This window comes from Aedes aegypti, chromosome 3, assembly GCF_002204515.2.
Source record: "Aedes aegypti strain LVP_AGWG chromosome 3, AaegL5.0 Primary Assembly, whole genome shotgun sequence".
NCBI lineage: Eukaryota > Metazoa > Arthropoda > Insecta > Diptera > Culicidae > Aedes > Aedes aegypti.
Window position 1 is genome coordinate 406,613,651 of NC_035109.1, and position 27,673 is coordinate 406,641,323.

The 27,673-nt window shown below is 39.4% G+C and overlaps 1 protein-coding gene across 1 annotated transcript in view; it reads right to left on the reverse strand.

The window, feature by feature from the left end:
- Positions 1–4: 4 nt before the first annotated feature.
- Positions 5–27,673, reverse strand: part of LOC5568590 (serine/threonine-protein kinase BRSK2) — a 61,036-nt gene continuing 33,367 nt past the window's right edge. Inside the window, exons 5-14 of the mRNA XM_001652372.2 lie at positions 22,680–22,830; positions 22,377–22,592; positions 5,797–5,996; positions 5,396–5,733; positions 5,162–5,332; positions 4,941–5,099; positions 4,711–4,877; positions 4,266–4,628; positions 4,066–4,196; positions 5–759 (exon numbers count right to left, since the gene is read on the reverse strand). Coding sequence (XP_001652422.2) covers positions 684–759; positions 4,066–4,196; positions 4,266–4,628; positions 4,711–4,877; positions 4,941–5,099; positions 5,162–5,332; positions 5,396–5,733; positions 5,797–5,996; positions 22,377–22,592; positions 22,680–22,830 — 1,972 coding nt within the window. The 3' untranslated portion in view covers positions 5–683. The remainder of the gene's footprint in view (positions 760–4,065; positions 4,197–4,265; positions 4,629–4,710; positions 4,878–4,940; positions 5,100–5,161; positions 5,333–5,395; positions 5,734–5,796; positions 5,997–22,376; positions 22,593–22,679; positions 22,831–27,673) is intronic.

The window sequence follows — 27,673 nt, forward strand, 5'->3', positions numbered from 1 at the left end:
AATGTTTTGATCTTGCGCTGAAAAGTTGTAAGTTCAAAGAATGTGTTTCCAATAACGTGTGTGTATGTTGAAATTGAAAATAGTTTGACGTTACATCTTAATGCGTTCTAGAAAGCCGAATTGACTTAGACCTGTGTCATCGTTTGGAGCTTACGTTCAACTTCTTGGAGATCAGGTTGGTTAGTAATTACATCATGATTTTGAGTGATGAGATTTGACCGTAGAAAATCAATTCCTTGAATCTGCTACGATGGATGGGATTCTCTATTGGCGTGGATCGGATTTGAGGATCAACTTTTTTGAATGAAATTAATTCGTGGTTTTAGATATTCTTCCCTAAAAAACATCAAGCCAACTTTGATGAGTGTTGCATTTTTGTCTGGTAAACCTGTTCGCTCGCTCGCCTACTTCGCTCAGTTTGCGTTCGGATGTGAGGTTTCATTACTCGGAGTGTTAGGTTGGACAAAGCGCGTGGAATCGCTGGTAGGAGCAATAGGATCAGTACTAGCAGTAGATACGGATAGCGTAAAAGTGTCGCTAGTAGACTCTGCATCTGCCGCCACCACCGACGGTGACGAGGGCTCTGGCCGCTGTTGAAGTGGCGCATTTCTGGACTGGGACTCGACCGAATCGTCACCGTCGAGGGGAATGGTGTTCGGTAAATCCTATCAGAGAAATAACTCTCATACTAGCGCACTACCAGACATTGCCGCCGTTCGCTCTGCGGTGCGTTCACGGTCGCGTTCAGTTGACTCGGAGCTGTAAATATATAAGAGTTTAAATATTCTGGGAAACAGGATTTTTAGAGTAAATCTCTGGAGGACTTCTATGTTGATCCCCTAGAGAACGGGGCGAATTGCTGGAGGATTTGTAGCAGCTCTAGATGACTTCCAGAATGAGTCCTCTGAGGTCTTCTAGCAGCGAAAATTTTAACGCTCACAAGTTCCAGGAGGACAACCTGGAAGACTTCCAGCAGTACTTCCTGGAGGACTCACTGGAGTACTTCCAGGAGGGCTTTTTGGATGACTACCAGAAGAATTCCTTGCAGTACTTCCAGAGGTCTCCTTGGAGGACTTCTAGGAGGACTCATTGAAAATCTTCCAGAATGACTCCCTGGAGGCCTTTCTTTAGGACATCCAGGTCGACATGCAGGAGGGCTACCTAGAGAACATTCAGGAGGGCTCCCTGGAGGACTTCCAGGAGCACTCCCTGGAGGACTTTCAGGACAACTCCCTGGAGGACTTCCAGGACAACTCTCTGGAGGACCTTCAGGAGGACTCCCTGAAGGATTTCCAGGAGAACATCAAGAAGGACTCTCTCGAGGATTTCCAGGAGGACTCTCGAGGACTTCCATGAGGGCTCTCTGGAGGACTTCCAGGAGAACTGCTTGTTGGACTTCCAGGAGGACTCCCTGTACGACTTCCAGGAGGGCTACCTAAAGAATATCCAGGAGGGCTCTCTGAAGGGCTCTGTAGGACTTCCTAGAGCACTACCAGAAGGACTACCAGAGAACATTCATGGGGACTCCCTGGAGGACATCTAGAAGGGCTCCATGGAGGACTTCTAGGTGTACACCCTAGAGGATTTCCAGGAAGTTTCCCTGGAGTACTTCCTGGAGGACTTTCAGGAGGACTCCCTGGATGCCTTCGAGGAGGATTCCCAGGAGGACTTCCTGGAGCATTCCCAGTAGTACTCCCTGGAGGGCTTCCAGGAGTACTCCCTGAAGGACATTCAGGAAGACTCCCTGGAAGACTTCCAGGAGAACTTCTAGGAGTACACCCTGGAGGACTTTCAGGAGGACTCCCTGGAGGACTTCCAGGGGGACTTTCAGGAGGACTCCCTGGAGGACTTCCAGGGGGACTTCCAGGAGAACTCTCCGGAGGACTTCAGGGAGCATCCTCTCTGAACTCAGAACTTAATTTGACGCCCGAACAGCCAGCCAGTGGTTTCAAAACACAAAGTAGTTTTAGCCCCCTTAGTGCTGGCGCCCTTAGCGGGGGCTAATCGCACGCCACGGCACACCTGTGGGACTTCCAAGAGAATTCCTTGAAGGACTTTGTAAGGACTCCTCGGAAGGGTTCGAAAAAAATTCCAGTGAAGGAACTGGAAAACTCCCTGAATGACTTCCAGGGGATCTCTTGATGCATTCCAGTACGACTTACAAGAGAGCTCCCTGGGGGACTTCCAGGAGGACTTCCGGGAAGACTTCTGGGTGGTCTTACTGAATGACTTCTAGGAAGACTTGCAGGAGGACTCAGTGAAGGACTTTCAGGAGGACTCCCTAAAGGACTTCCAGGAGAACTCTTCGAAAGACATCAGGGAGCATCCTCTCTGAACAGATCCATTAAGTAATTTCTCCACGGTTTGTCGCGCCCTTGTCAAAAACGGCCCGAACATCCAGCCAGTGTTTCTTTTTCATGCCTATTCAAAACATTTAGTATTTTTAGTGCCCCCCATTAGTGCTGGGACTACCGGCACTACCTGTGGGACTTCCTTGAAGGGCTTCGTAAGGACTCCTCGAAGGCTTCCGAAAGGACTCCCGAAAAACTCTCTGAGGGAGTTCCCTGAATGACTTCCAGGAGATCTTCTTGAGGCCTTCCAGAACGACTTCCAGAAGGACTTCCAGAAGGACACACTGGAAGACTACTAAGAAGACTTACAGGAAGACTCAGTGAAGGTCTTTCAGAAGGACTCCATGGATGACTTCCAGGATGGCTCCCTGGATGAGGGCTCTTGGAGGTCTTTCAAAAGCACTATATGAAAGACTTCCAGGACGCCCGGAGGATTTGCAGAAGGACTCGCTGGAATGGAAGCCTTCAAGGAAGGAAGGACTTCAAGAATAATAAATAAGAATCTCCGAAGGACTTCCTGAATGGAATTCCCGAAGGACTTCCTTAATGGAATTCCCATAGGTCTTCCTACGTGGAATCTCCGAAGGACTTCCTGAATGAATTACCGAAGGACTTCCTGAATGAATCCCCGGAGGACTTTCTGAATGGAATCCCCGAAACACTTCCTGGATGTAATCCCTTGAGGACTTCCTGGAATGAATCCCCAGAGGACTTCCTGAAAAAGAATCATCGGAGAATTTCCTGAATGGAATTCCCGGAGGACTTCCTGAATGGAACCCCGGAGGACTTTCTGAATTGAATCCCCGAAGAGCTTCCTGAAAGGAATCCCCGGAGGACTTCCTGAAATGTATCCCGAAAGACTTCCAGGATGGAATTCTTGAAGGACTTCGTATATGGAATCCCGGAACGAATTCTCGGAGAACTTCCTGAATGGAATTCCCGAAGGACTCCTAGAATGAACTCTCCGAAGGATTTCCTGAATGGAATTCCCGAAGGCCTTCCTAAATGGAATCCCCAAAGGTCTTCACGAATGGAATCTCTAAATGACTTCCTGAATGGAATTCCCGAAGGTCTTCCTTAATGGATTCCCCAAAGGTCTTCCTAAATGGAATCCCCGAAGGACTTTCTGAATGGAGTTCCCGAAGTACTTCCTGAATGAAACTCCCAAAAAACTTCCAAAATGGAATCTCCGAAGGACTTCCTGAATGAATCATCGAATGACTTCCTGAATGAATCTCCGGAGGACTTTCTGAATGGAATCCCCGAAACACTTCCTGGATGGAATCCCTGGAGGACTTCCTGGAATGAATCCCCAGAGAACTTGCTGAAAAGAATCATAGTAGGAGCTCCTGAAAGGAATCCCCGGAGGACTTCCTTAATGGATCCCCGGAGGACTTTCTGAATTGAATCCCCGAAGAGATTCCTGAATGGAATCTCCAGAGTCGTCCTGAAATGTATCCCGAAAGACAGCACTTCGTGAATGAAATCCCGGAAGGAATTCTCGGAGGACTTCCTGAACGAAATCCCAGGAGGGCTTCTTGAAATAAACCTCTGGAGGAATTCCTGAAATGAATCCCCAGAGGACTTCCTGACTGAAAGTTAACTTACAAAACAATTTTTGCAAAAGTAAATTGGAAAATTTTAGAGTGTTTTCCAATATTGATCATAGATGGCAATGACCTACGCTTGCACAGCAGAAAGAAAATCCGCCTACCTGGATCGCACGGTTTTGATTTCAATCTCGTCCGATGACACTGAGTTCTTGTTGGACGACGTGGCTGAGGATCGCCGAGCTTTACCAATGCTGGAGTTATCGTAGAACGTCTCCGGTTCTATGTCCGATTCCTACAAAGTGATCAAACTTGTGAGTTACGATATCCTTACTATTAATTCGAACATGGTTCGAAAACTCACGTGCTTGTTGTAGTTGACCCGATCGCTCGAGTCCGACCCGCACGATATGCTCTCGGCGACCGTTGTCGTGGAAACCTTGTTGTTGTGTTGATTCGTTGGACTGGCCAGCGCCGCCGGGTAGCGCTTGGAGCACACTTGCGCCTGGATGTGCTCGCAGATGCGCCGGAAGCGACGAATGTTTCCCGAGATCAGCGTGAACGTGATGGCGAACAGCATATCGTTCACGTCACCCTGTTTGCAGATCGTGTTGATGTCGACCTGTATCCGGACGTGCCGCTGGAACATGGTCGGTCCAGTGCCTCCGCGTTTGTACTCCACCCGGAAGGACATCGGCGACAGGACGCTGTGCGACAACTCGGTCATCTAGATGGCGTGGAAATCGAGAAATTAGCGATCGCCATGACGATAAATTAGTGATCATAGTATGCCATGCACACTAGCTTACCGATAGAAAGGCGTGGATGAGATGAGCTTTGACCGTCGCAAGGGGCTTCCCCTTGACGAGCACTGTAAAAGTTTCGTCCTTCTCCGTGGTCATCAGGTTGCCGAACCATGATTTTTTCGTCAGCTCTGGTGAAGATTCCGGTGTAAGATGCACTTCTTCGGTTGAAACTGTAAATCGCGGAATGGGGGTTGAATTGAGATGGATTTTAAATTTAGAAGTTGAAAACTCACTTTGAAGTTTCCTCCGATGGAACTTGGGACTACCGAGAAAGCTGTTCTTGATGTTCGTCAACCTTGTTTTCCACAGTTGGCTACCGGTGTTAACGGCTGACAGCTGCTGTGGGCTACCCAAGATCGGAGATCCAGGAATGGCGTTTATTGAGGATGTCACTGAATAGAACAGACAAAATACAGTTATCATAGTTCATACTCAGTCAGGTATAGTGACTTACTATTGTTGGAATCGGTTTCCGAAAACAGACCCACGGTTATGGCCGGTCCAGAATTGGCTCGATGATGTACAGGTGACGAAGATTCGATCATTTGCGATTTCCTATCTCGACACGCGTAGTTCGCATGTCGATTCACTACCGAATTTGGAGAGGATGGAGGATGCAGTTGAGCTGTAATGATGAGGTTATTAAGAAATCATCTTGTTCAAAACAGAACTTAAAGTCGTGACTTACAGAGCGGCTGACTGGAATTGACGGCCACCCCTCGGGTTGGGCTTTGATATGAGCTTCGGGACAGGGGAACCGACGATGGAGATCGCCTACTGCTACTGTGGCTGCGGCCATTGTTGAAGGTTTGCCGCCGAGAGGTCAGTGGAGAGCCTTCGCTAATCTGACCGTAGACGAGACCGCTGCTACCGTTGATCCTGCACGTGTCCAGTCGTTTCCGTGGCGGGTCAGCAATTTCGATAATGTCGTTCCGTGGTCGGAGTACGTCTTCGTCGTCCTCGACGGCCGGTCGTCGTCTTTTTCTATCTAGCAATAGGAAGTAGATCACCTTCTCTGTGTTATGGCTGAAACAAGCAAATTCCATGAGTTATATCGTAAAACCGAAAGACAATCTATATAAATCATACTTAGGACTAAGCAGCTCTTGGATCAGTTTATCCTTTTCCTTGAAACAACCAAGCGAGCATATTGCGTTGAGAACGTCCGTATCCACGGCGGTGGCGTTGGGGATCACGTGCGTTTGGACGACTTCCATCATGGGCAGCTCCAGTTCCAGTTCCCCCTTGCCGCCAGCGGTTACCCAGGGGTGTTTGTTGATTTCCGACAACTGAGAATAAATTTTGATTAATAAATTAATTAACTCATTACGCGTGGTAAAGATGGACAAATTATGGGTGAAATTATGAAAAAAATCCACGTGCTCGGCTGGGATTTGAACCCAGGACTATTGTATGCTAGACGAGCGCTTTACCAACTTAGCTACCGAGCCACTTGGTGACCCAATAACTGAGTTGGTTACAAGTTTAGAATTCAAGTCCCTATAGACCACGTGGATCCCTTTCATAACCCATATCCATCCATCTCATTTTACTACACACGCGGAGAGAGCGAGTGCGAGTGCGATTTATTTAGTTTTGAAACTGTTTGCCTATCGTACCTACATCGCTTCCACAACAACTGTATTGTGGAAGAGTATAGATGTGGGAAGGCTATCAACGTGACGTTCTCACTTTGTACGCGTATACGGAACAAAAAAATATGTATTGAAGTACAGTAATACCTCGATATAACGTAACTCGATTTTTATTTTCGTTACGTTATATCGAGGTTACGTTATATCGAAGCAAAATATTTTTTCCACAATTTCGTTCAACATGTATAGTTTGATGAGAAAATGAGTCTTACATTGATATTATTGAAGTAGCAGGCATTTTCAGTTTATCTTCCATATTTTTTCAATATATTTCCGTATTTTTTTATAATTTTCTTTTTTTTTAGCTCTCTATTGCAGTAATCCTTAAAAATGTTTTCAGGAAAAATATTTTGAGGAATCTTTGAACACGCGGAGAAACTATAAAAGAAATTCATACATGAGATCTTTCAGAAATCTTCAAAAAAGTTAATGTTGAGCAGTCCATTGACAGTTCTAGCAGGCAATTATGAATCTTCAAGATTTTTTTTATGAGGAATTCGTGGTAAAACTGCTAAAGCAAATCTTTTGTAAATTCTTGACAGAATTTTAGTATGAATGTCCCAAGAATTCTTTAAAAAATGTTTTTTTTTTAGAATTTATGAAGAAATCACTAGAAATCTCCATTTGAAACAATAAATATCTTTGAGGAATTTTCCATGCATAAATTTCCGAACGAATACGTTTCTAGACTTATCGTTTTCAAGAAACACTTGAAGAACCCAATGGAAACGAATCATTGAGAACTTTCTTAACAAATTCCTGATGGAATCAATGAAGGATTTCGTTTCACATAGAATCCTTGAAGAAACTCAAGTAGTACATAGAATGGTTTTTGAATAAATATTTGGAAAAAGCTCTGCAAAAAAATCGTAATGAAATTGCTGGAGAAATGCCAAGAAAATTGTTTTTCAGTTTTTGGACGAATACCTGTACGATTTTTTGGAATAATTTGTAAAGCATTCCAAGAATCATAATTTGATTGTTCTCTAAAAGGACCGCTGGAAGAATTCATGAAAAATTGCAGAAATAATTTATGAATGACCCCAAAAACAAAACAAAAATATTCCACTTTATATCCTGGAGAAATTACTTGGTGAAATTTTTGTACAAAGGCAGTAGAATTCATAGATATATTTAAAAAAAACTATGGGAGAAATTCAAAACTGTTAAATTTAAAATTCTTAGAATCCGGAATTTCTTGGAAACAGTTCTTGGACAAAAATTCTGGTGGAATCCCTGGCATCATTTCTGATGAAAATCTTAGAAGTTTTTAAACATGAATATCGGGAGGGTTAACTAGTGGTATTTCTGGAATATGCCTGTCGGAATAGGCTAATATTTTCAAAACTGAACGATCACTTCGACATCTGGTGGCCAGTAGGAGAACCGTCATAAAAAAGGTTGGGTTGAGAATGCACCGTGTGCAGTATAGGAAAGAGCATTTATATTACACTTTTTCTTGGAATAGTTATGTTGTAGACGATCGGAGAGCATTGAAAAACATGATAATCTTTTTTTCCTTCGAAAATGTACAGATCCGGTCAGTGCTCATGTACGATTAGTGGGATAAAATTGGAAATTTGGTGTTTGGCTACATAGGATTCTTTGTTGATGGTTAAATTTGTTGTGAAATCAAGCGTATCGCAAGAATAAAGGGTCAAAATGATTATGCCAATGGAAAATGGAAAATAGTTTAATAATGAATTGATTATGAGCTAATTTTTGTGTCGAAAAATTGAAGTTTGGACGTAAAGAAACATTTTCAATGACATTTCTCTCCTTCTTCCATAGCGACCTCTATGATCAATAATTATTAAAGTTTTCATAGAAAATTAAAGTGAGTAGCAGGCTTGGTTCCAGTGAGAGCATAAATGCAACAAAAATGAAGAAGAATGATGTATACAAATATACAGCAATGATAAAATTATGGTTTTAACATTAGCTTATAACTCACTCGATATCGATTTATGACTGTATTCAGTGATAGTAAATGCTTGTATTGCTTTGATTTAGTATTGGTTGGTGTTTTAACCTTGAAAAATATTTATTGCAGTTCATAAACTATGTTTTTAATAAAAATTGGAAAAATAAATGGGAGCCAAAAAAAGTTACGTTATATCGAGGTAAAAATTACGTTATATCGAGTTACGTTATAAAGAGGTTACGTTATATCGAGGTTACGTTATATCAAGGTTACGTTATATCGAGGTATGACTGTACTTAGAAAATTGCGTTTTATGCGAGATAATCCGCCAACCAGACGATTGTTATGCGACTTCAGATTGTCTAGAAGACTCTACAACACTTTGAAGTGCAATGGACTATCCTCTCTTCCCCCAACTTTCGCAAAATCTTGACTGCTCTCGACTGTTGGATGTAGCTTCATTATTATAATAATGATTTGGGCACCCTAATAAACTCTTCTATCTATGTACCTATATACAATTTCTCAAGACAATAATTGTTTATAGATAATTCTAAACATTTCTTATAAGAGTAGTGTTTGTTCCGTTGAATCTGTTGCATGCTCCGTTGAGAGCGAGCGACGGAATCCGGGTCAATTGTGTCCAATTCGCGTTTTTCGAAAAAAAAAACGAAAACAAAGTGTGCGGGTGAAAAAAAAAAGAATCGATGCGTCAGTAGTGTTTGTTCCGTTGAATCTGTTGCATGCTCTTTTGAGGGCGAGCGGCGGAATCCGAGTCCGGATCAATTGTGTCCAATTCGCGTTTTTCGGAAGAAAAAAACGAAAACAAAGTGTGCGGGTGAAAAAAAAAATCGACGCGTCAGGAGTGTTTGATCCGTTGAATCTGTTGCATGCTCCTTTGTGGGTGAGCGACGGAATCCGGATCGTGTCCGGTTCGCATAGTAACCGCACTATCGGTATCGATCATTCGTGTATATGTTCACGTATTCATTTAAAAATATATCTTTATCGTTTACCAAAACGAATCCTTTCCCATATCCAAACTCCCAGTGTTTTATTGTGGAAGTGCAGAGGACTCCTCGGCTTCCATAAAGCAAGTAACACGTCAACATTTCCGTCCCATTCCCAAATTGACCTGCATTCGGACGCAGCCAGCGCCGGTATTGTTTGATATAATAATGAGAGCACCAGTACTTACACATTGAAGATGCTACTGATCCTGAGTAGCATCTGTTGGTTCCCTGTGTAAGTACAGCTGTTCTTGCAATAACGGAGTAGAAACTGCGGGCGGTCAATCATGCTCATGCTCAATTCTAAACATTTCTTATAAATTTTAGTTTTCTCCCATACTGACGAAAATGCGCGCTTTGCCTCAATTTTCCCAAGTTCGACTTTTGTCGTATGTTACAAGTATGCAGTTTTGAGTGGGTTTCTTCTGAATACTTCTGTAGGGATTCCTTCATTTTGCAAAAGGATGCTCAAAGAATTCATCTTAAAATTTCTCCAAGTACTTATAGTTCCTTCATAAACTGCGCAGAAAGACGTTTCGCATAAGGACATTTGGCATAAGGCATATAATGATCAGTCCTTATGCGAAACGTCCCACCCCGGATTACTTTAAGAACTTCTCCAGATTTTGCTTTAGGAATTCCGAAAAATGTATTTGGGAATGCCTGTCTACATTCTTGCACATGTGCAGACACAAATCCTTCAAAATTTCCTCTATGATTATTTCCCAAGATTGTTCCATATCTTCATCATAAAATTAATTCAGGGATTCCTGCAAAATATTCTTCAAGATTTCTCCGGAAATGTCTACAAGGTTTTAATTAGGAATGTTTCAAGCGATTCCTGTCGTAATGCCCTGTGGAATATTTGCAGAGATTCCACCAAGGATTCCTTTATCAATTTCTCTACTGATGGTTTTAAGAACCTCTTTGATCCGTTGCACAGGATTCCACTCGGATTTGATTTGGAAAATTCCTTCATGATTTTTTTAAGAACTCATCGAGAATTTTTAGGTATTATTCTCCAAGTATTCCTCCTGCATGATTTTTTTCTACAGATCCTTAAAAAAATCGTCAGAGAATTCCCTAAGATTTTTCCGAAGATTTATCCATAAATTTCTCTTAGTATACTGCCAATACAAGCATACTTGATCCATATAGTTTGATTTCAGGGGGAGATCGTACAAGTGTCCGGACCATCGATAAATGATTATGACATCACGACACCGAATTCCAGAGAAACTGCTAACCGTGGCTTGTTGGTATATTACCAAAATATCGGCGGAATCAACACTCGTTTATCCGACTATCGTCTCGCCTGCTCCGATTCCTGTTACGATGCGTATGCCTTCACAGAAACATGGTTAAACAGTGATACCATCTCTAGCCAGATCTTTGATCCATCTTATAGCGTTTTTCGTTTAGATCGTAACTCCCAGAACAGTAGGAAAAACTCCGGCGGTGGAGTACTATTGACAGTCAAAGCTCGACAGTTATCGGTACCTAATTCTGAATCTGTTGAGCAAATTTGGGTAGCAATAACTTTCCAAACTCATACCTTGTTCATCTGTGTCATTTACATTCCTCCCGACCGCTCGCAGGATATGGAAGTAATTGATCAACACATCGGCTCGCTCAAGTGGATCTCAGATAAGATGAAAATTAAGGATAGTTCGATGATACTTGGAGATTTTAATTTTCCTGGCATCCAATGGAAACTCAGTACGTCAAATTATCTATATCCAGACGTCACTCGTTCTTCTATCAGCTTATCCGGTAACAAGCTAATCGATAACTATAGCTTAGAACGTGTTTCTCAGTTGAACTTCGTTGTTAATGATAATGGTCGGCTATTGGATCTTTGTTTTGGAAGCAATGATGGAGACGCAAATTTTTCAGTCATGAAAGCCCCTTCTGATCTTGTGAAACCAACGATTCATCATCTCTCTCTGCTAATCGAAATAGTTAGCGTCTCACCATGCATATTCATAGATCCAGTTGAAACGCTTTTCTATGACTACAAAAATGGTGACTTTTGCGGTATGAACAACTTTTTCTCCAACATCAACTGGCTTGATTACATTAATCAAAACCTCGATTCATCTTTGAGTGTGTTCTCTAGTATTGTATTGTATGCTATCGACCAATTCATTCCAACGCGTTCTCGTAAAGCCCCAATCAACATACCGTGGAGTAACAATCATCTAAAACAGCTGAAAAGATTGAAAAGATCAACTCTGCGAAAGTATACGAGATTCAAAACCCAACGTTGTAAAAGGAACTATCACGCTGCAAATTGTCGCTACAAACGCTTGAATAAGAAGCTGTTCTCTTCGCACCAAATGAAAGTTCAACAAAATCTACGTCAAAATCCTAAATCGTTCTGGAACTATGTCAACGAGCAACGGAAGGAATCCGGTCTACTCACGGTCATGTTTAAGGGTAATATTGAACGCTCCACTACCGATGGTATTTGTGATCTTTTCTTAAACCAGTTTTCAAGCGTTTTCACCACGGAAATTTTGGACGAATCACAAGTTTTCTTAGCCGCTGAAAATGTACCCGTTCATTCACCAGCAGTGCCGTAGCGTGCGGTTGGCCAGGTTGGCACCCGCCAAGGGCGCCAGCCTAAAAGGGGCGCCAAAAACCGTGAATCCCTTGGTAAAATTTTGAAAGATGTATATAAAATTAAGGCTTCTTATCAGTTACCATTTTGAAAAAATTTAAACAGTTTTTGAAAGGCTTCTACAAAACATGCAATAAGCATTTTTATTTCTGAGTTTAAACAATTACACATAAATTAAGTTTGTAAATTAGCAGAAACAAAAGTTTTTATTATTCAGATTTGTATGTAAGTCTGTAGTGTATGATCCGATCACTCGATTTATTTATTAAAAATACACTTCCACACCTACGAATCTTGGAGAAGTTGACAGGTTAAATTGAAATTATACTGAGCTCAAATAAAGTTGCTGCACAAAGAGTAAATTCGTCGAACACGATCTCACTGAATCTCAAGCTGAATCACAAAACTTTTCATTGAATACTGTACATGAATCTAACTTTATCCTGGGCGGGATCCACGAAACTTTGGGCAGTATTTCAGTAGAAAATTGGGCAAAATTCTCATAAAATCAAGGAGAGGATACCGATAACTTTAACCATTTTTTTAATCTGCTCGACGGCTTTTCACAGAGTTTTCAAAATTTTCAAAAAAGTTAAACCTGATCAAAAATTATCACAGCAGACTTTAAGAATCTGTAATACATTTTTAATAACAAAAAATCAAAATTTTTTTACTAAAGCTGAAACTTGTTTCGTGTTGAAGATTTTCGATGTAAATAGTACGGTTGAAACTATTTAGACAACATTGTTTTCAAGATTCGACCACCTTTCAAAAAGTTTCTTATCCATTTGGTGGTTTTTGGTATATATGGTCGAAAATATATATGGGGTTATTTCATTTGATGATCTTTGACAAAATTTCTCTCCCACCGCAGATTAAAATTGAATTATAACGTTCTTAAAAATAGGTCTTGAAACATTTATCTTGACTGAATCTACGCGAATTCCCTTGAAATCATCGATTTTTTTTATTTCACTTAGCATTTTCTGAAAAATGAAACATAATATTTATTATAATAATTATTTAAATTTTCGAATAACCTAAACCACCCTACTCGAAGGGTTTCATAATTTTTCCTTTATAGTTACAATTATTAAGTATGTTTTGCTGAAACATTCTTAAATTTTGAAGGAGTCAAGGCTTTCAAATTCGTTTTCAAGCATAAGCACTTTAGTTCTTTTTGTTCATTCGAGCAAAAATTTTAAAAACTGCCTAAAACAAATAGTTCACCGATGTTTAGAAGAATTTTTCTAAAATTTGGTTTTAGACATCCAGTAGATCTTGAAGATTTGGTTTTATGCACATGAACTGAAAATTTCCTCAAGAATTTCTGAACTTAAGCAAATATGTTAGCTTTTTATGATAATTTTGATGATTTTCATAAAAATCTCGTTTAAGTCACTCTAGTATTTCAGAAAGAATTTGAGTTATATGTTTTGATAAGCTTCTACCAAGGGGCGCTGAAATGGAGGTTCGCCAAGGGCGCCACGAGGCCACGCTACGGCTCTGTTCACCAGTAGGTGATCACCCATTCATCGAAGCCGAAGCAATTAAGGGGACACGGGAGACCGTGTTATTTTCCCTATCTTTCGTCTCACTCTAACAATAATCATCAAAACTTTGTGGAAGCAAATCTCGAGTTTTAGTGATCCGATGATGCTGAAAATTTATCGGGTTGTGCACTACATACAGGGGATAGGCAAAATGATTGAGATAGGCAAAATTTTGCCCAAATTCAAATGCTTATAACTTTATGAAAAATGAATGAAATTGGATGCATCTGGAAGCAGTCGACGGCAAATTTGGTCCAGTTTTAGGAACTTCCTTGGCCATGCATATTGGCCACTGGACACCGGAGATGTTCCGGATTTTCTGAGGTCATGTCCAAATGTCATTTTTTCTGTCGCTTGTATTTTTGTGTGGTGTAAAGTTAGATAGATGTTTGCAATTTTCCTAGAAACTAGAACTAATAGGAAGTTGAATGCCACCGGACGCATTAAGATTGGTTGGAAATCTTCAGAAATATGACCATTTCCGTAAAACTGGTTCCGGAAAGCATGGTCAGTCATGTTTGTATTTCCAATCATGTAAATATTATCCGGAGCTATATCCAAGCGGACACCAACCTTAAAAATGATGTTTCCTGCAGCGTATTCAGAACCATTAGATGCACAGACCACTCTATAGAACGTTCCACGTGCCCTGGGGGAAGTGGTCAATTAGGAACATATCCGGAACCATATCAATATGGGCATCAAACTTCATTATTTTCAAAGGTTATGCTTTCCGAAGCATTTCCGGCATCACCGGCTGCCATAACCACTTTATAGTAGGTTCCAGGTGCCCCGGGGGATGTGGCCAATTCGGAACATGTCCGTTCATCTGTTTAGAATCACATTCTACCATAAACAGTAAGATCCATGTGACTTGGAAAATGGCGAGCACTTTCAGAACCACAAGATATAATAATCACTCTATAGTATATTCCACGGGCTCCTAGAGATGTGGCCAACTCGAAACATGACTTCATCCCCCAGGGCCCATGGAACCTACTTTACAGTGGTCATATAAATAAGTTGCGCTGTAAATACTTCTATTAGCATCACCTTCAAAAATCTTGATGTTTTTACCCATATTGATGTGTTTTCGGACATGTTTTGAATTGGCCACATCCCCGGGGCACCTGGAATCTACTATAAAGTGGTCATGGCAGCCGGTGGTGCTGGAAATGCTTCGGAAAGCATAACCTTTGAAAATCATGAAGTTTGATGCCCATATTGATATGGTTCCAGATATGTTCCTAATTGACCACTTCCCCCAGGGCACCTGGAACCTTCTATAGAGTGGTCTGTGCATCTAATGGTTCTGAATACGCTGCAGGAAACATCAATTTTAAGGTTGATGTCCACTTGGATATAGCTCCGGATAATATTTACATGATTGGAAATACAAACATGACTGACCATGCTTTCCGGAACCAGTTTTACGGAAATGGTCATATTTCTGAAGATTTTCAACCAATCTTAATGCGTCCAGTGGCATTTAACTTCCTATTAGTTCTAGTTTCTAGGAAAATTGCAAACATCTATCTAACTTTACACCACACAAAAATACAAGCGACAGAAAAAATGACATTTGGTCATGACCTCAGAAAATTTGGAACATCTCCGGTGTCCAGTGGCCAATATGCATGGCCAAGAAAGTTCCTAAAACTGGACCAAATTTGCCGTCGACTGCTTCCAGATGCATCCAATTTCATTCATTTTTCATAAAGTTATAAGCATTTGAATTTGGGCAAAATTTTGCCTATCTCAATCATTTTGCCTATCCCCTGTATATAGAATCATAGTGATACATTTTCGCATCGATATATGGAGTGGTTCTTGAGATTTGCTTCTTGAAATGGATAGGGTGATTATGATGACGTCCCGTGCGGCCTTAACGAAATTTGCTCCTCTTTGAAAGCATCAACTAGCTGCGGTCCAGACGGTATTCCTGCGATGGTTCTGAAAAAATGCTCTGCCAATCTTTCGATGCCATTATCGTGTCTCTTCAACTTATCACTTCAGGTTGGTTGGAAGAAGTCGTATGTCTTCCCGGTTTTTAAAAAAGGAAACAAACGTGATGTCAGCAACTATCGTGGTATTGCAGCTCTGTGTGCCGTTTCGAAATTGTTCGAGAAAGTGGTTTACGACTTTTTACTCCACAATTGTCATAATTATATTTCGGAGCATCAACATGGGTTCATGCCGAAATGCTCGACGAACACCAACTTGCTTACCTACACGACTTTCATCGCACAAGCACTTCAAGAAGGCAAACAAGTAAACTCGATATATACGGATTTTTCGGCGGCCTTCGATAAAATCAATCACCAGATAACCATTGCCAAATTTGAACGTCTTGGATTTGCTGGTTCTTTTATTTGCTGGTTGAAATCTTATATCAGCGGCCGTGAAATGGCTATTAAAGTCGGTGATTCTATTTCACCCTACTTCCATGTAACTTCGGGGGTGCCACAAGATAGCCACTTAGGGCCACTGATATTTTTAGTGTATTTAAACGATGTAAATTTTACACTCAGGTCGTTGAAGCTTTCATTCGCCGATGATTTCAAATTGTTTTACGTTGTGAATGATGTCTGCGATGCTCACTTCCTGCAATCCCAACTTGATGTGTTCACTGTTTGGTGTGAAAAGAATCGCAGAAGAGAATATGTGGATAAGTATTTAGGTGTGTTGATGGACTCAAGATTAACTTTCAAGGAGCATGTCGCCTTCGTTACCTCCAAAGCCTCGAAAATACTTGGTTTCATATTCCGTGTAGCAAAACACTTCTAAAACATTCAATGTTTAAAATCTTTATACTGTTCATTAGTGAGGTCAGTTTTAGAATACTCGTCAGTTGTTTGGGCTCCTTATTATCAGAGTAGTATCATGCGTATCGAATCAATTCAACACAAGTTTATACGGTTCAGCTTGCGTCATCTACCATGGAACAATCCACTGAATTTGCCCAGTTACCGTCAGCGTTGCAATCTCATTGGTCTAGAGTTACTGAGCGTACGCCGTGAAATCTCAAAAGCACTATTCATTTCTGATCTTTTACAAACACAAATTGATTGTCCACATCTGTTGTCGCTCCTTAAGGGGGCAGGATCCGTCATTGATTTTGGAATTTTCAAATGCAGTTTTTTCGTTCAAAATCAAGAAAATTTACGGGAAAATGTGTTTACTGTATTCTTTTCTCCAACCGAAACACAGTGAACACATTTTTATCGAATAATTTTTAGTTTTGAACAGAAAAACTGCTTTTGAAGTTTGGTTGATGACGATGATTACGATGACGGAGCGTTGATCGTTAATCTTAATATACCTTACCGCCCTCTTCGCTCTAGTGCATTTCTTTATATTCGTGGTGCTCGAACTAATTATGGGCACCACGAACCCTTCACCAGCATGTGTCGTTCTTTTAATCGTTGTTTTCATGATTTTGATTTTCATCTCTCTCGCTGCATTCTTCGTAATAGATTCAGTAGTATTCTCTCCAGTCCTACTTAAAATATTGCATCAGATGAATTTTGTAGCCGTACATTAGTTTTACTATAGAAATAAGAATAATTTATATTACTAATATTAAGCAAAAATTGTATCATTTGGATTGTAACTTTCTGTTGGTAATGAAAGATGAGGAGGTTTTGCGCCCATTTGAGGAAGAGTTATCTCAGCTCAACTCAAGTGGGCTTTTCCCTGCTCCATAAAAGAAATAAAGAAATAAAGTGTGAGAAGCGTTACAAACATTCCAAAAGGTTAGCATTAGCGATATTACGGTATATCTTAGATTAGATACTAGCAGTATTCATGTAGCACTTAATTAATGAGAAGTCACCGACTCAGCGCGTTACTAAATTTGCAGAAAGTTCATACAAAAAGCATGTCATGGGTGGCTATAGAGGGTTTCGAGATTGTACAAACTTAGCGTGACTTGTTTGATAGTATTAGCAATAACAACTGAAAATCAGTTTCAGTGACAGTTAATAGAAATTATAAAATTTACATTTTGGTAACAATGTAAGGTGAAAGCGAACTATAACCTTCTATTGTAAACTTTTGAGACAGATGACAACTGTACCTTCTTGGACACTATTTTTGCGTGTACGTCTTGTAAACTAATTTAGAAGAATTACGTAATCTATTCTATTGAAAGCCCAGTGCTGCATGGCTAGTCATATAGTCACCTTACAAAACAGATATCTGCAGTAGCTTCCCGGAAAAAAATCTCAAGGGTAATCCAGATGAAATTCCTGGAAGAGTTCATAGCACATAATACTGCTGCGAATCTTAGATCCTTCAGGAATTCCTTCGCAACATGGGTGCTACTGGAATCCCATCACAGATTCCTAGAGAAACAGCTTCAGGATTTTTTTTCAAGAGTCCATTCCTGCAGAAATTCTCCCAAAGTTATCTCTAGCAGTTTATGAAACCTTTGAGCAGTCTTTTCTTCAAATTGCTTCTAATTCATAAGTTTTGCCAATAATTTAAAAAAAAATCTTGGCAAGTCTTTGGAGAAACATCTCTTAGAAACTCTGAAGCAACTCTTCAAAAATTCTCCGTAAAGCCCTGAAAAAATCTCTGAAGTGATTGTGGATGAATTTATGGACGAATTAATATTAAAAACACTAAGGAATTTTTCGAGAAAATTTTGGGAGAATCGTGGAAGAAAATCCTAAGGGAATCACTGCAGAAACGGTTCCTCGAGATATCGTTAAATAAATCAAAGGCTACATTGTTCTTAAGGTCAATGTCCATGCAGAGAATCAACCAGGAATTAAATTCTTGAAGGAATTCTTGTTTCTGGAGTTCTGTAGGTAATGTAGGAGAAAATCCTAGGTTAATCTTATTAACAATTCTTTTAAAAATACCAACAAATTTTATGAAGAATCTTCCGATTAATTCCTATAGAAATCGTTGGTGAAATCTATGGCATAATTACCTAATATATCCTTAAAATCATTGTAAGGGAATTTCTAAACAAAAAGTATTGTTAAAAAAAATCATAAGGTCGTTTTCAGAGTTTTGTACAGGAAATTGTGCTGATTTTGTGATTTTTTAGTTGTGATTTGCTTCAGGTGAACGTTTAATTATGGCCACACACTTCCGCATTGCCAAAACCCACGAGGTAAGTTTAGTTGAGCAGGAAAAATGGATTTTGATGAAGCACCTGCTCTGATTTTTTTTTGTCTTCCAACCGAAGCCATTGAAATTTAAAGGGACTGCTCCTGCTCCTGCATATGTACCGTTTTGTGTCAAATTCCGAACACTAGACGTTTTATAGCGATTTCAAAGAAAACCACTCAAATTTCTGTACAGAACGGTCAACATTTATATATGAATCAAGTCTACATTATAAAGTTGTGAAAGTTTTAATTATTCCCTTTGAAATCGCCGATATTTGGAATTTTAGACAAAACAGAGATTGCCTTTGTTCTTTTGCCACGCAAATCAGTTGACCGTTATGGCCGGTGAACCATTTTGGATTTAGCTGGGCTCTATATTAAATTTTTAAAAAAGTCTAGTTTTAATGCACGTCCTCCAAAAACGCTTGGGTTAACGCTTATTTAGTGCAGGTAGTGTGTTTTGACACGTTTCGCACTATTTAATGTCTAGGGTAGATGTACCAATTATGGCACAGTGAGCACAAAGATTTATTTTATTGTTCCACTAAAAAAACGTCTGATATTCACAGGAATGATAGAACTAGGGTAAATTGGTATAATGTGTCCCAACCGGGCAATACGCCCCACTTCATTTTCAAGGGATTAAGGCTTATTTAACACGTAAATATGATTACATATCTTAAATATCCGCGAAAAACTGATGTTACGCATATAAGATCTTTGAGAATTATAAACAACCAATAGAAATACCGAAAATATCGAAAATCAGCTTTATGGCGTAAAATTTTGGGTCCGATAGAGAAGCCCCGTTGTAAATGAATCCCATCCTTTTAGTATTGTACTTATTACAAAAACTTTTACCGGAAGACGGCTGCTAATGGACCCTTTCAAGCTTAGCAAGTGGTGGAATTATCCTTGGAAACATTTTTACAGCGCTGCGGAACTTTTTCTACGGGAGGGGCATATTTCCCGGTTTGTTTTGAAACGTCAAGATTTGGACCGTTTACAGAAAACGTCTTGTACTCTTCTTAGAAGTTACCTGGCAAGAGAAATTTGCATGCAGATCATGACCAACTAAGTAAATAACACTTTCACACCAAAAAGTATATTAGTAACGCATTTGCCACTGCGATAGAGCAGTTTTTCGTTAAGGGGGGTTGGTGGAGGCGTATTATACCTGTTTACCCTATCTGTTTTCGATGATAAATACGCCTTGATAATAATATTCGTGGAATACACTTCGAGACATACATTTTGAAATCTCGAAAACCTATTCAAATAGCCGTAAGTCAGAAGAGAACTAGGGTTTGTTCACAAATTACATAACGCCGAAAATGGTCATTTTTGACACCCACACACCCGCTCGTAACACTAGAATCCAGCTAGTATAACGTGAGTTTTTCAATCTGACTTACCAGGGCCGCATTTACGGGGGGGCGAGGGGGCCATGGCCTTTTGACAAACATTGTTGTAGTTAAACTTTTACGAACAGTTAGAATCAATGCAATAGTACATATTCTTTCGAATCGCATCATATGATTTGAAAGGTTTAATTTTATTTTAAGGAGAAATTTACGCAAATAATTTCGTTTGACTAAATTACTTAAACAAAATATTAGAACATTCAAAATGGAATTTTGTAGACTTCATGAGAAACAAGAAGATTCAGAAAAGATTTGTGAGTGCTTCGTGAAGCCCAAGCAGGACAGTTCGGTTTTGCGTCGTCAGATAGGTTTTGCTCACGGTTTCGCGCGTGTTTTCGTCGCTGGAGATTTTTTTTTCCTGTTTTGGAGCGTATTGCTGGGTAGTGCTTCGTGAAGCCCAAGCAAGACGGTTCGGTTTTGCGTCGTCAAATAGATTTTGCTCACGGTTTCGCGCGTGTTTTCGTTGCCGGAGATTTTTTTTAGCGTCTTGCTAGGTAGTTCTTCGTGAAGCCCAAGCAGGACGGTTCGATTTTGCGTCGTCAGATAGGTTTTGCTCACGGTTTCGAGCGTGGTTTCGTCGCCGAAGATTTTTTTTTCTGTTTTGGAGCGTCTTGCTGGGTAGGTATTTGGGAAGGCACAAGCAAGACGGTTTGTTTTCGGGACGCCAAGAAGTTTTGCTGTCAGTGTCAGTTTTGTGTTCAGTCGAGGATGGATTACCAACTGGTGAGTTCGTTTCATGCTTGTGATAACACATTTTTTCTTGAAAGCGTAACTTTTAAGTAAAATTAAAACAAACTTTGTATGGTTCGACAGTATAAGTGTCGGCATTATGCTTTTTTCTTATACAATTTCAATATACATATATTTTTCTCTTTTTGACATTATTAAAAATTATATTTTGAATTGTTCGACATTGTGAATGTTGACGTATTTTTTAAAACTTCTACCATATCGAGACAAAATGCACAGTAATACTCATATGTAATTTTCAAACAAACTATGTATAGTTCGTCACTACAAGAGTCGGCATTATTCCTGTTTCATATAATTTAAAATATATACATGTAATTTTCAGTTTTCGTCATTAATAAAAACATCTTTTGAATTGTTCGACATTATAGATGTTGACGTATTTTTTGAAGCTTCTACCAAAAACTTCTCGAGACAAAAATACAAAACTAGCTTTAAATATAAGTTGTATATTTCCCCCTTGTCCATGGATCGCATCATCGACCAGAGGTGACTCCCAGATCTTTTCCTCCCTCGTGCTAATAAACACCCTTCCCGTGGTGATTGTGGAGATGCAGAGGTATTCTCGGTCTCTAGAAGCAACAATCATTACACCCTAACATTCCTTCCCCATTCCAACTGACTGTAAGGACTTGGCCGGCGCCATATTGATCAATAATATTAGATCTGCTTAAATTGCACTTCGAGAGTAAGCGGAAACTCCCATCCCTTATTCATTTGGATCGTAGTGCAATTCTTACCAGTTCCGATCAATCACGGAGTAGCAACCATTGACATGTACAGTCAGTCTATGCTATGCTATGCTAAATTCGTAAACAAAAAACATAAAATAAAACTTGGCGTCTTTTTACGAGAAGTGCTCAATCCGAAAGCTACGGCGCTGACATACAAAATTTAAACTGCTCTTATTTGAGCAAAACTCAATATTTTTTAATGAAATTATTTTGAGGATTGCCTCAAAAGTTGTAGTTTCATGAGTAATGTAAGTATTCAATCGGAGTATTGCTGACAAACTTCCTTTAAGAATTCATTTATCGTTTGGAAATAAAAAGTTTTTTTTTTATAAAAAAAATGAGCAGTTATTGGTAATATGCACCAGGGAAAATAATAAGAATGTTTCACAAGAATTGGATGAGTATAGACTGTAGTAGATTTCGTAGATCAAAAGGACCTGAATTCCAGGACGTTTTGGGTGACTTCGAATATCCAATATCTTGTCTAAATTAGTGGACACGTCTGTTAAGGCATAATGAATTCTGGAAGCCACTGAACGTATACATCACTCGCCTAAAATAATGTATGAACCTGTGTAGATTATGGTGTAAACTTCAGAATATTCTGGATTCCTTAGTATTATTCTAGTTTAATTGTATATTTCTTAGTCCCTTGGTGCATCATAACTTATTACAAATAACTGCTCTGTACACTTTTTGTATGAAAACATTTCGTTTCCAAATGATAAATGAGTTCTGAAGGGAAGTTACAGGAATCATACATACATTCCCATTACTCTTAGAAACATCTGGAATGTCTGTAGATTGTGCTATGGCTCAATGTTACCCAGACAAAGATATTCTCAAAATTTTATAATAATTTAGGAAACCTACCGTGAGTCGTTTCTCCGGGTTCACCTCAATCATGCCCTTCAGCAGGCTCTGGCAGTCGGGTGGCACAAAGTGTGGAATGTGAAACACTCCCCGTTTCACCTTCTCGAGCAGCTGCCGCAGGTTATCGTCGTCGAAGGGTAACGCACCGACCAGCAGAGCGTACAGGATCACACCGCAGGACCAAACATCCGCCCGGCGGCCATCGTACTTTTCACCCTGAAAACAAAAAAAAAAAAAAAATGGTTGAATGAGGTTGAATGAGAGCGCCACCTGTATTCGTCTCTCGGTGACGGAAACACTTACCCTAATCACTTCCGGGCAGGCGTAATGGGGAGAACCACACGACGTTTCCAGCATCGACCCCGCCGGCTGCAGGGAGGCCATTCCAAAGTCCGCTATTTTGATGTTGTTCTTGTCGTCCAGTAGGAGATTTTCCGGCTTCAGATCCCGATGGCTGCAATGCAACGATCAAAAGGCAACATATTGTAACGGCAGAGAGTTTAGAGTTAAACCGTGTGGATCTATGGATTGAAATTTTGTCGATTCGAATCTTGAGCGGGAAGTGTGAGGTCGTTTGAGCGTACAGAGGAGTAACTAGAACAAATCCGTGGTCAAATTGGAAAAAGTAAGATTTTTGATCTAGCTATCGCAAATAATATATCATATGTTGCCGTTACAGGATGATTACTATTTCCTGTCAGTAAAGTAAACGATCGTAGATAAAAGATCTATGTATGAATTTTAATTTCCAGTGCCCATCCTGTTTTGTACATCTATAACATTTGTATTGACAAAGTAAAGATTAATTCTTATTTAATTCACCTTAGTTTTAAGTCATGTGTGTTGTTTCAAAGACATCACACCTGGCACGTAGAGTTACTGTGCATGTGCTGTAGCCTTATTAGGTGCAGGAGCCTCATTGCATGGTACAGCGCACAATGTGAGATTTTTTTTAGCGCGCCTCATTTTTCTTGAGCTGTGTCTCACTGCAGTCTCATGCGTTCCGTCACATGTACTGTCTAAAATTTAGCGCAATAATTGAAGTGATTACAAAAGTTTTCAACGAGGATCGAAAGTGTAACTCTTGGATCGCGAGTCTTCAAGCATATCATATAGAGTCCATCTAGACACCTGCATAATGAAGCGAAAATAGTTGTAGAGGCTCTTCGTTACTAAGCAGTTTTTTCACAACTTGAATACCGATGGCGATCCGTAGCGCCGAACAGCGTATGAGACGAGTCTCCTCGGGAGCACATCACCTAGCGCGCGCTTTCAGAATTTTCGTGATTCTCCGCAGCACACTAGGATTCCGATGAGGTGATAGGCGGTTTGGTTGGTGGCTGGGAGGGAGAAACCAATACAAAATTTCTGTTTCGCTGTCACGAACTGTCACTGTGAGCCCAGATCTCAAACATTGGACTAACATGAAAAAAGCGCGTAACTTATTAAAACACATTTTCGTATTTCTTCAAAAGTGATACAAATCGAATGAAAATCAATTTATGCACACAACGCAAGTAATGTCACGTGAGCACCATTTAATCTGATTGAACATAAAGCATTGAAAAACGCATCGTTCTACTTTTTCCAATGAAAATGAATATTTAGTGCATAGAAAACTGTGGCCCTTTTTTCATGTTTGTCAGGAAAGATCGAAGGTGCACAACAAAAGGAAACTACCGATTTTCTCGAAGCCTGCCTTGATTGTTGTTGGCAAGCTGGAGTTATCTTGCAGTTCAAAATAACGTTGTCTTATATTTCGTGTGTAGTATCTGTGCCTCCCTCCCAGGTTGGTGGTTCTGAAAGTCAGTACATTTATGTGCTCCTAAGAAATGTGTAACTCTACGGGCACGCAAATTCCACAGGTATGTATTTTTGACTAAACTCCACTGACAAATTTGCTTGATTGAAACAGCATGTTACCACAATCTTTCTGATTTACTAGGGAATACCGTAAGACTGATGTAAGATGCTTTTGAATAACGTGCGTGTTAATTGTAATGCTTCTGAAATAACGCATGTGGCTGGACATTAGGGTAAAAAAATAAATATCTTATCTATGGATGGTGAAGACAAATGTTATAAATGTCCAAAACCGGATATGCACTGGTAATTAAAATTAATACAACCATCTTTTTTCTATAATTACTTATTTTACTGACAGGAAATAGTAAACACCCTGTACATTTAGGAGACGTCAAAATCATTGTAATAATGTGACAAGACTGTGAAAAAGCCATTTTTTCAACGATTTTCTCATCTGATTTATATATGTTTAGAATTTTTGATTTTCTGTGATGAATTTTCTAAAATTGATGTGTTTTGTGCACATGATATTTATGAATGTAAGGATAACTTCTGTCTCATTCTTCCTTTTTTTTATTTCTGTGTATTTTAACAATTTTCAATAAATTTTGACAATTTCCACTAGATTTTATCTATTAGTAACATCATAAAGCATAAGCCGTCCGATTCATTTTCGCGCGCTCGGAGTGTTTTTCACTGGCTTCGTTCGTTTGCCCAGTGATTTGCGAAGACCCAAACCGTCCGATTCATTTTCGCGCGCTCGGAGTGTTTTTCGCTGGTTTCGTTCGTTTGCCCAGTGCTTTGCGAAGACTCAAGCTGTCCGATTAATTTTTTGCGTGCTCGGAGTGTTTTTGTTTTTCAGTTAGCACTTCATTCGCGCGCCATCGGAGTTATTTTATATTCCTGCTTATGCGAGTTGACTCTGCGATTGTAACTGTTCAGTCGAGGATGGATTACCAATTGGTGAGCTCGTTTTGTGCTTGTAATAACACATTTGTATCATAACATGTATTTTTTTTAATGAATTTGTTGAACAAACTATGGATAGTTCGTCACTTTAAGTGTTGGCATAGATTGTACCCCGTTTGGCATAAAGTCGTTTGGCATAAGGCCGTTTGGCATAAAGCCGTTTGGCATAAAGTCGTTTGGCATAATGGTCGTTTGGCATAATGGTCATTTGACATAATGGCCGTTTGGCATAATGATTGACTTGAAATAAATATCGGCATTTTTTAAGCTGTTACCGAGATCAACACCACCGAGCCCACAGCCAAAAATTTTGGTAGGTTCTAAATAAGCCTGGTGTTCGTTCAGAGATTATCCGAGCTAAGAATTTCAAAAATTGTTGTGACATTATAGAGCATTACTAAATAAAACTCGTGACGGGTCTCTACATCTCAGAACATAGAGTACCCTTGAGCTTGTTGCGATATACATATTTGAAAACAGTAAATTGGCAAGGAAAGTTCGCTGTTATTCATCAAGGGAACGTTCATAGAATATTTCGCTGCATATCAAGCTCTGTCTCAGTTTGGACGTAACACTCGCTGAAAATTACTTGATAAAAGAATGTTTTTTTTTTTGCAAAATATCAAAAGCTCTATTAATGCGACTTAATGCAAAAATAGCCTTTATACGAGAGCAGATTATTTTTCGTTTAAAATGTGTCAGACTCTAACGCAAAAAAAATCTTTTCACAGCACAGCTCAAATGAACAACGCATCTTTAAAAGAAAATATTTGTGGCAAATCTATTCAACGGTTCAATATAAATTCTAATTTTGGAAGTGTTGATGTACACCGTTGATTAACACCGTCTATTATCGAGAAAAGGGAAAATTTGTGATTGAAATAATATATTTTCCAGCATATCTCGTAAGGAGATCACGCGTTTGCCCCAAAAAAAGTATATATTGAATATTGGCAGGTTCTGAAATAATTATAATTCTAACAACACACCTGGCAAGAATTGATAATAAAAATGGTTCACAATTAGCTTTACTAAATAATACAATTTATAACAGTATAAACATAAAGAACAGCCTATTTTTAAAAGAAGGCAAAATTTACAAATAAAACAATACAAGAATTGACGCCAAAAATTATTGCAACAATGACTGGTTCCCCCGAAAAGTGGTGACGAGAAAAAACGATAAACAGTCAAAAGAAGGAAGTATTCTGTCATTCTCGGCTATACACATGTTGGCAAAAATGCTGAAGACGGTAAAACTCGAAAGAACCGCCAATTAAATAAAGAAGGGTGCATATTAGATGGTCAGTTCGTTCACCCCCCTGAAATGTATATAGTTACGACAATTATGGGTGCTAAAAATTTTCCGGGGGAGTGGGCTAGTCGAGGAAACGGGATATTCGGGAAAGGGCATTCGGGGAAACGACATTCGGGGAAAAGTAGCACAACCCATCAAAGTAACTGCAGTAATTCGATTTGAGCAGATCAATGTTATCGATTGCCGCCCTTTTGTCAGTTGTATACAAAAATACTTAAAAAATATAACTCCAAAGAACAGCCTATGCATAAAAGAAGGAGAAATTTATTGAAATTTAAAATCAACAGTTTTCAAACCTATAATAATGGTTACATCATATTTAGGAAATAAAAATAGAACAATTAATAGAAGGGTAAATTTGTTCTAAATATATAAAAATCTTCAGTGCAAAAATTTGTTCGAATAGCGAAACTTAAAAGAAGAATTAATATATGAAAGAAGAGTAATTTCTGGATAAATAATAAAATACTATTGGAAATAACTTTCCTAATATGCTTAAATTTATTCAAGAGCGAATGATTGTTGAATAGAGTGTCATTTTGTATCAATTGACTCCAAAACAAGCCTTGTGTCATCAGAAAGATTTAATAGAAACGTAAAAACGAAAATTGAGAAATTCTTGGTTTCAGACTCATTATGCCAAACGACTATTATGCCAAACGACCATTATGCCAAACAACCATTATGTCAAACGACTTTATGCCAAATGACCATTATGCCAAACGACTTTATGTCAAACGGCTTTATGCCAAACGGCTTTATGCCAAACGACTTTATGCCAAATGACCTACCACCGTTGGCATAATCGCTTATTCAAGTTTTATAAAATTTCGAGATTCAAACCTTTGAATAGTTCGATGTTTGAGATGTCGATGCATTGATAGATAACTTTTTAAACAGAAGTTACATGAATCGCATCACTTACCAAGGTGAATCCTGATCATGTAGCTTTGAAGCCCTCCCACTATCAAAACTCCTTCCCGTGGCATCCATGAAAATGCAGAGGTATACTCGGTCTTTAGTAACAATGGAAACAAATGAACTGCGACATTCTATCTCATTTTTTATTTTCTGAAGAGATCAAAAATGAAATAAATGTTTTACTTGGATTTTTGGAAGGAGCTTTCTCAAGAATATTATTTAGTTCGCTTTTATAAAAGTGATCTGAACAATATTAGAGCTTAAAAAAAAGCAAGACTTATAT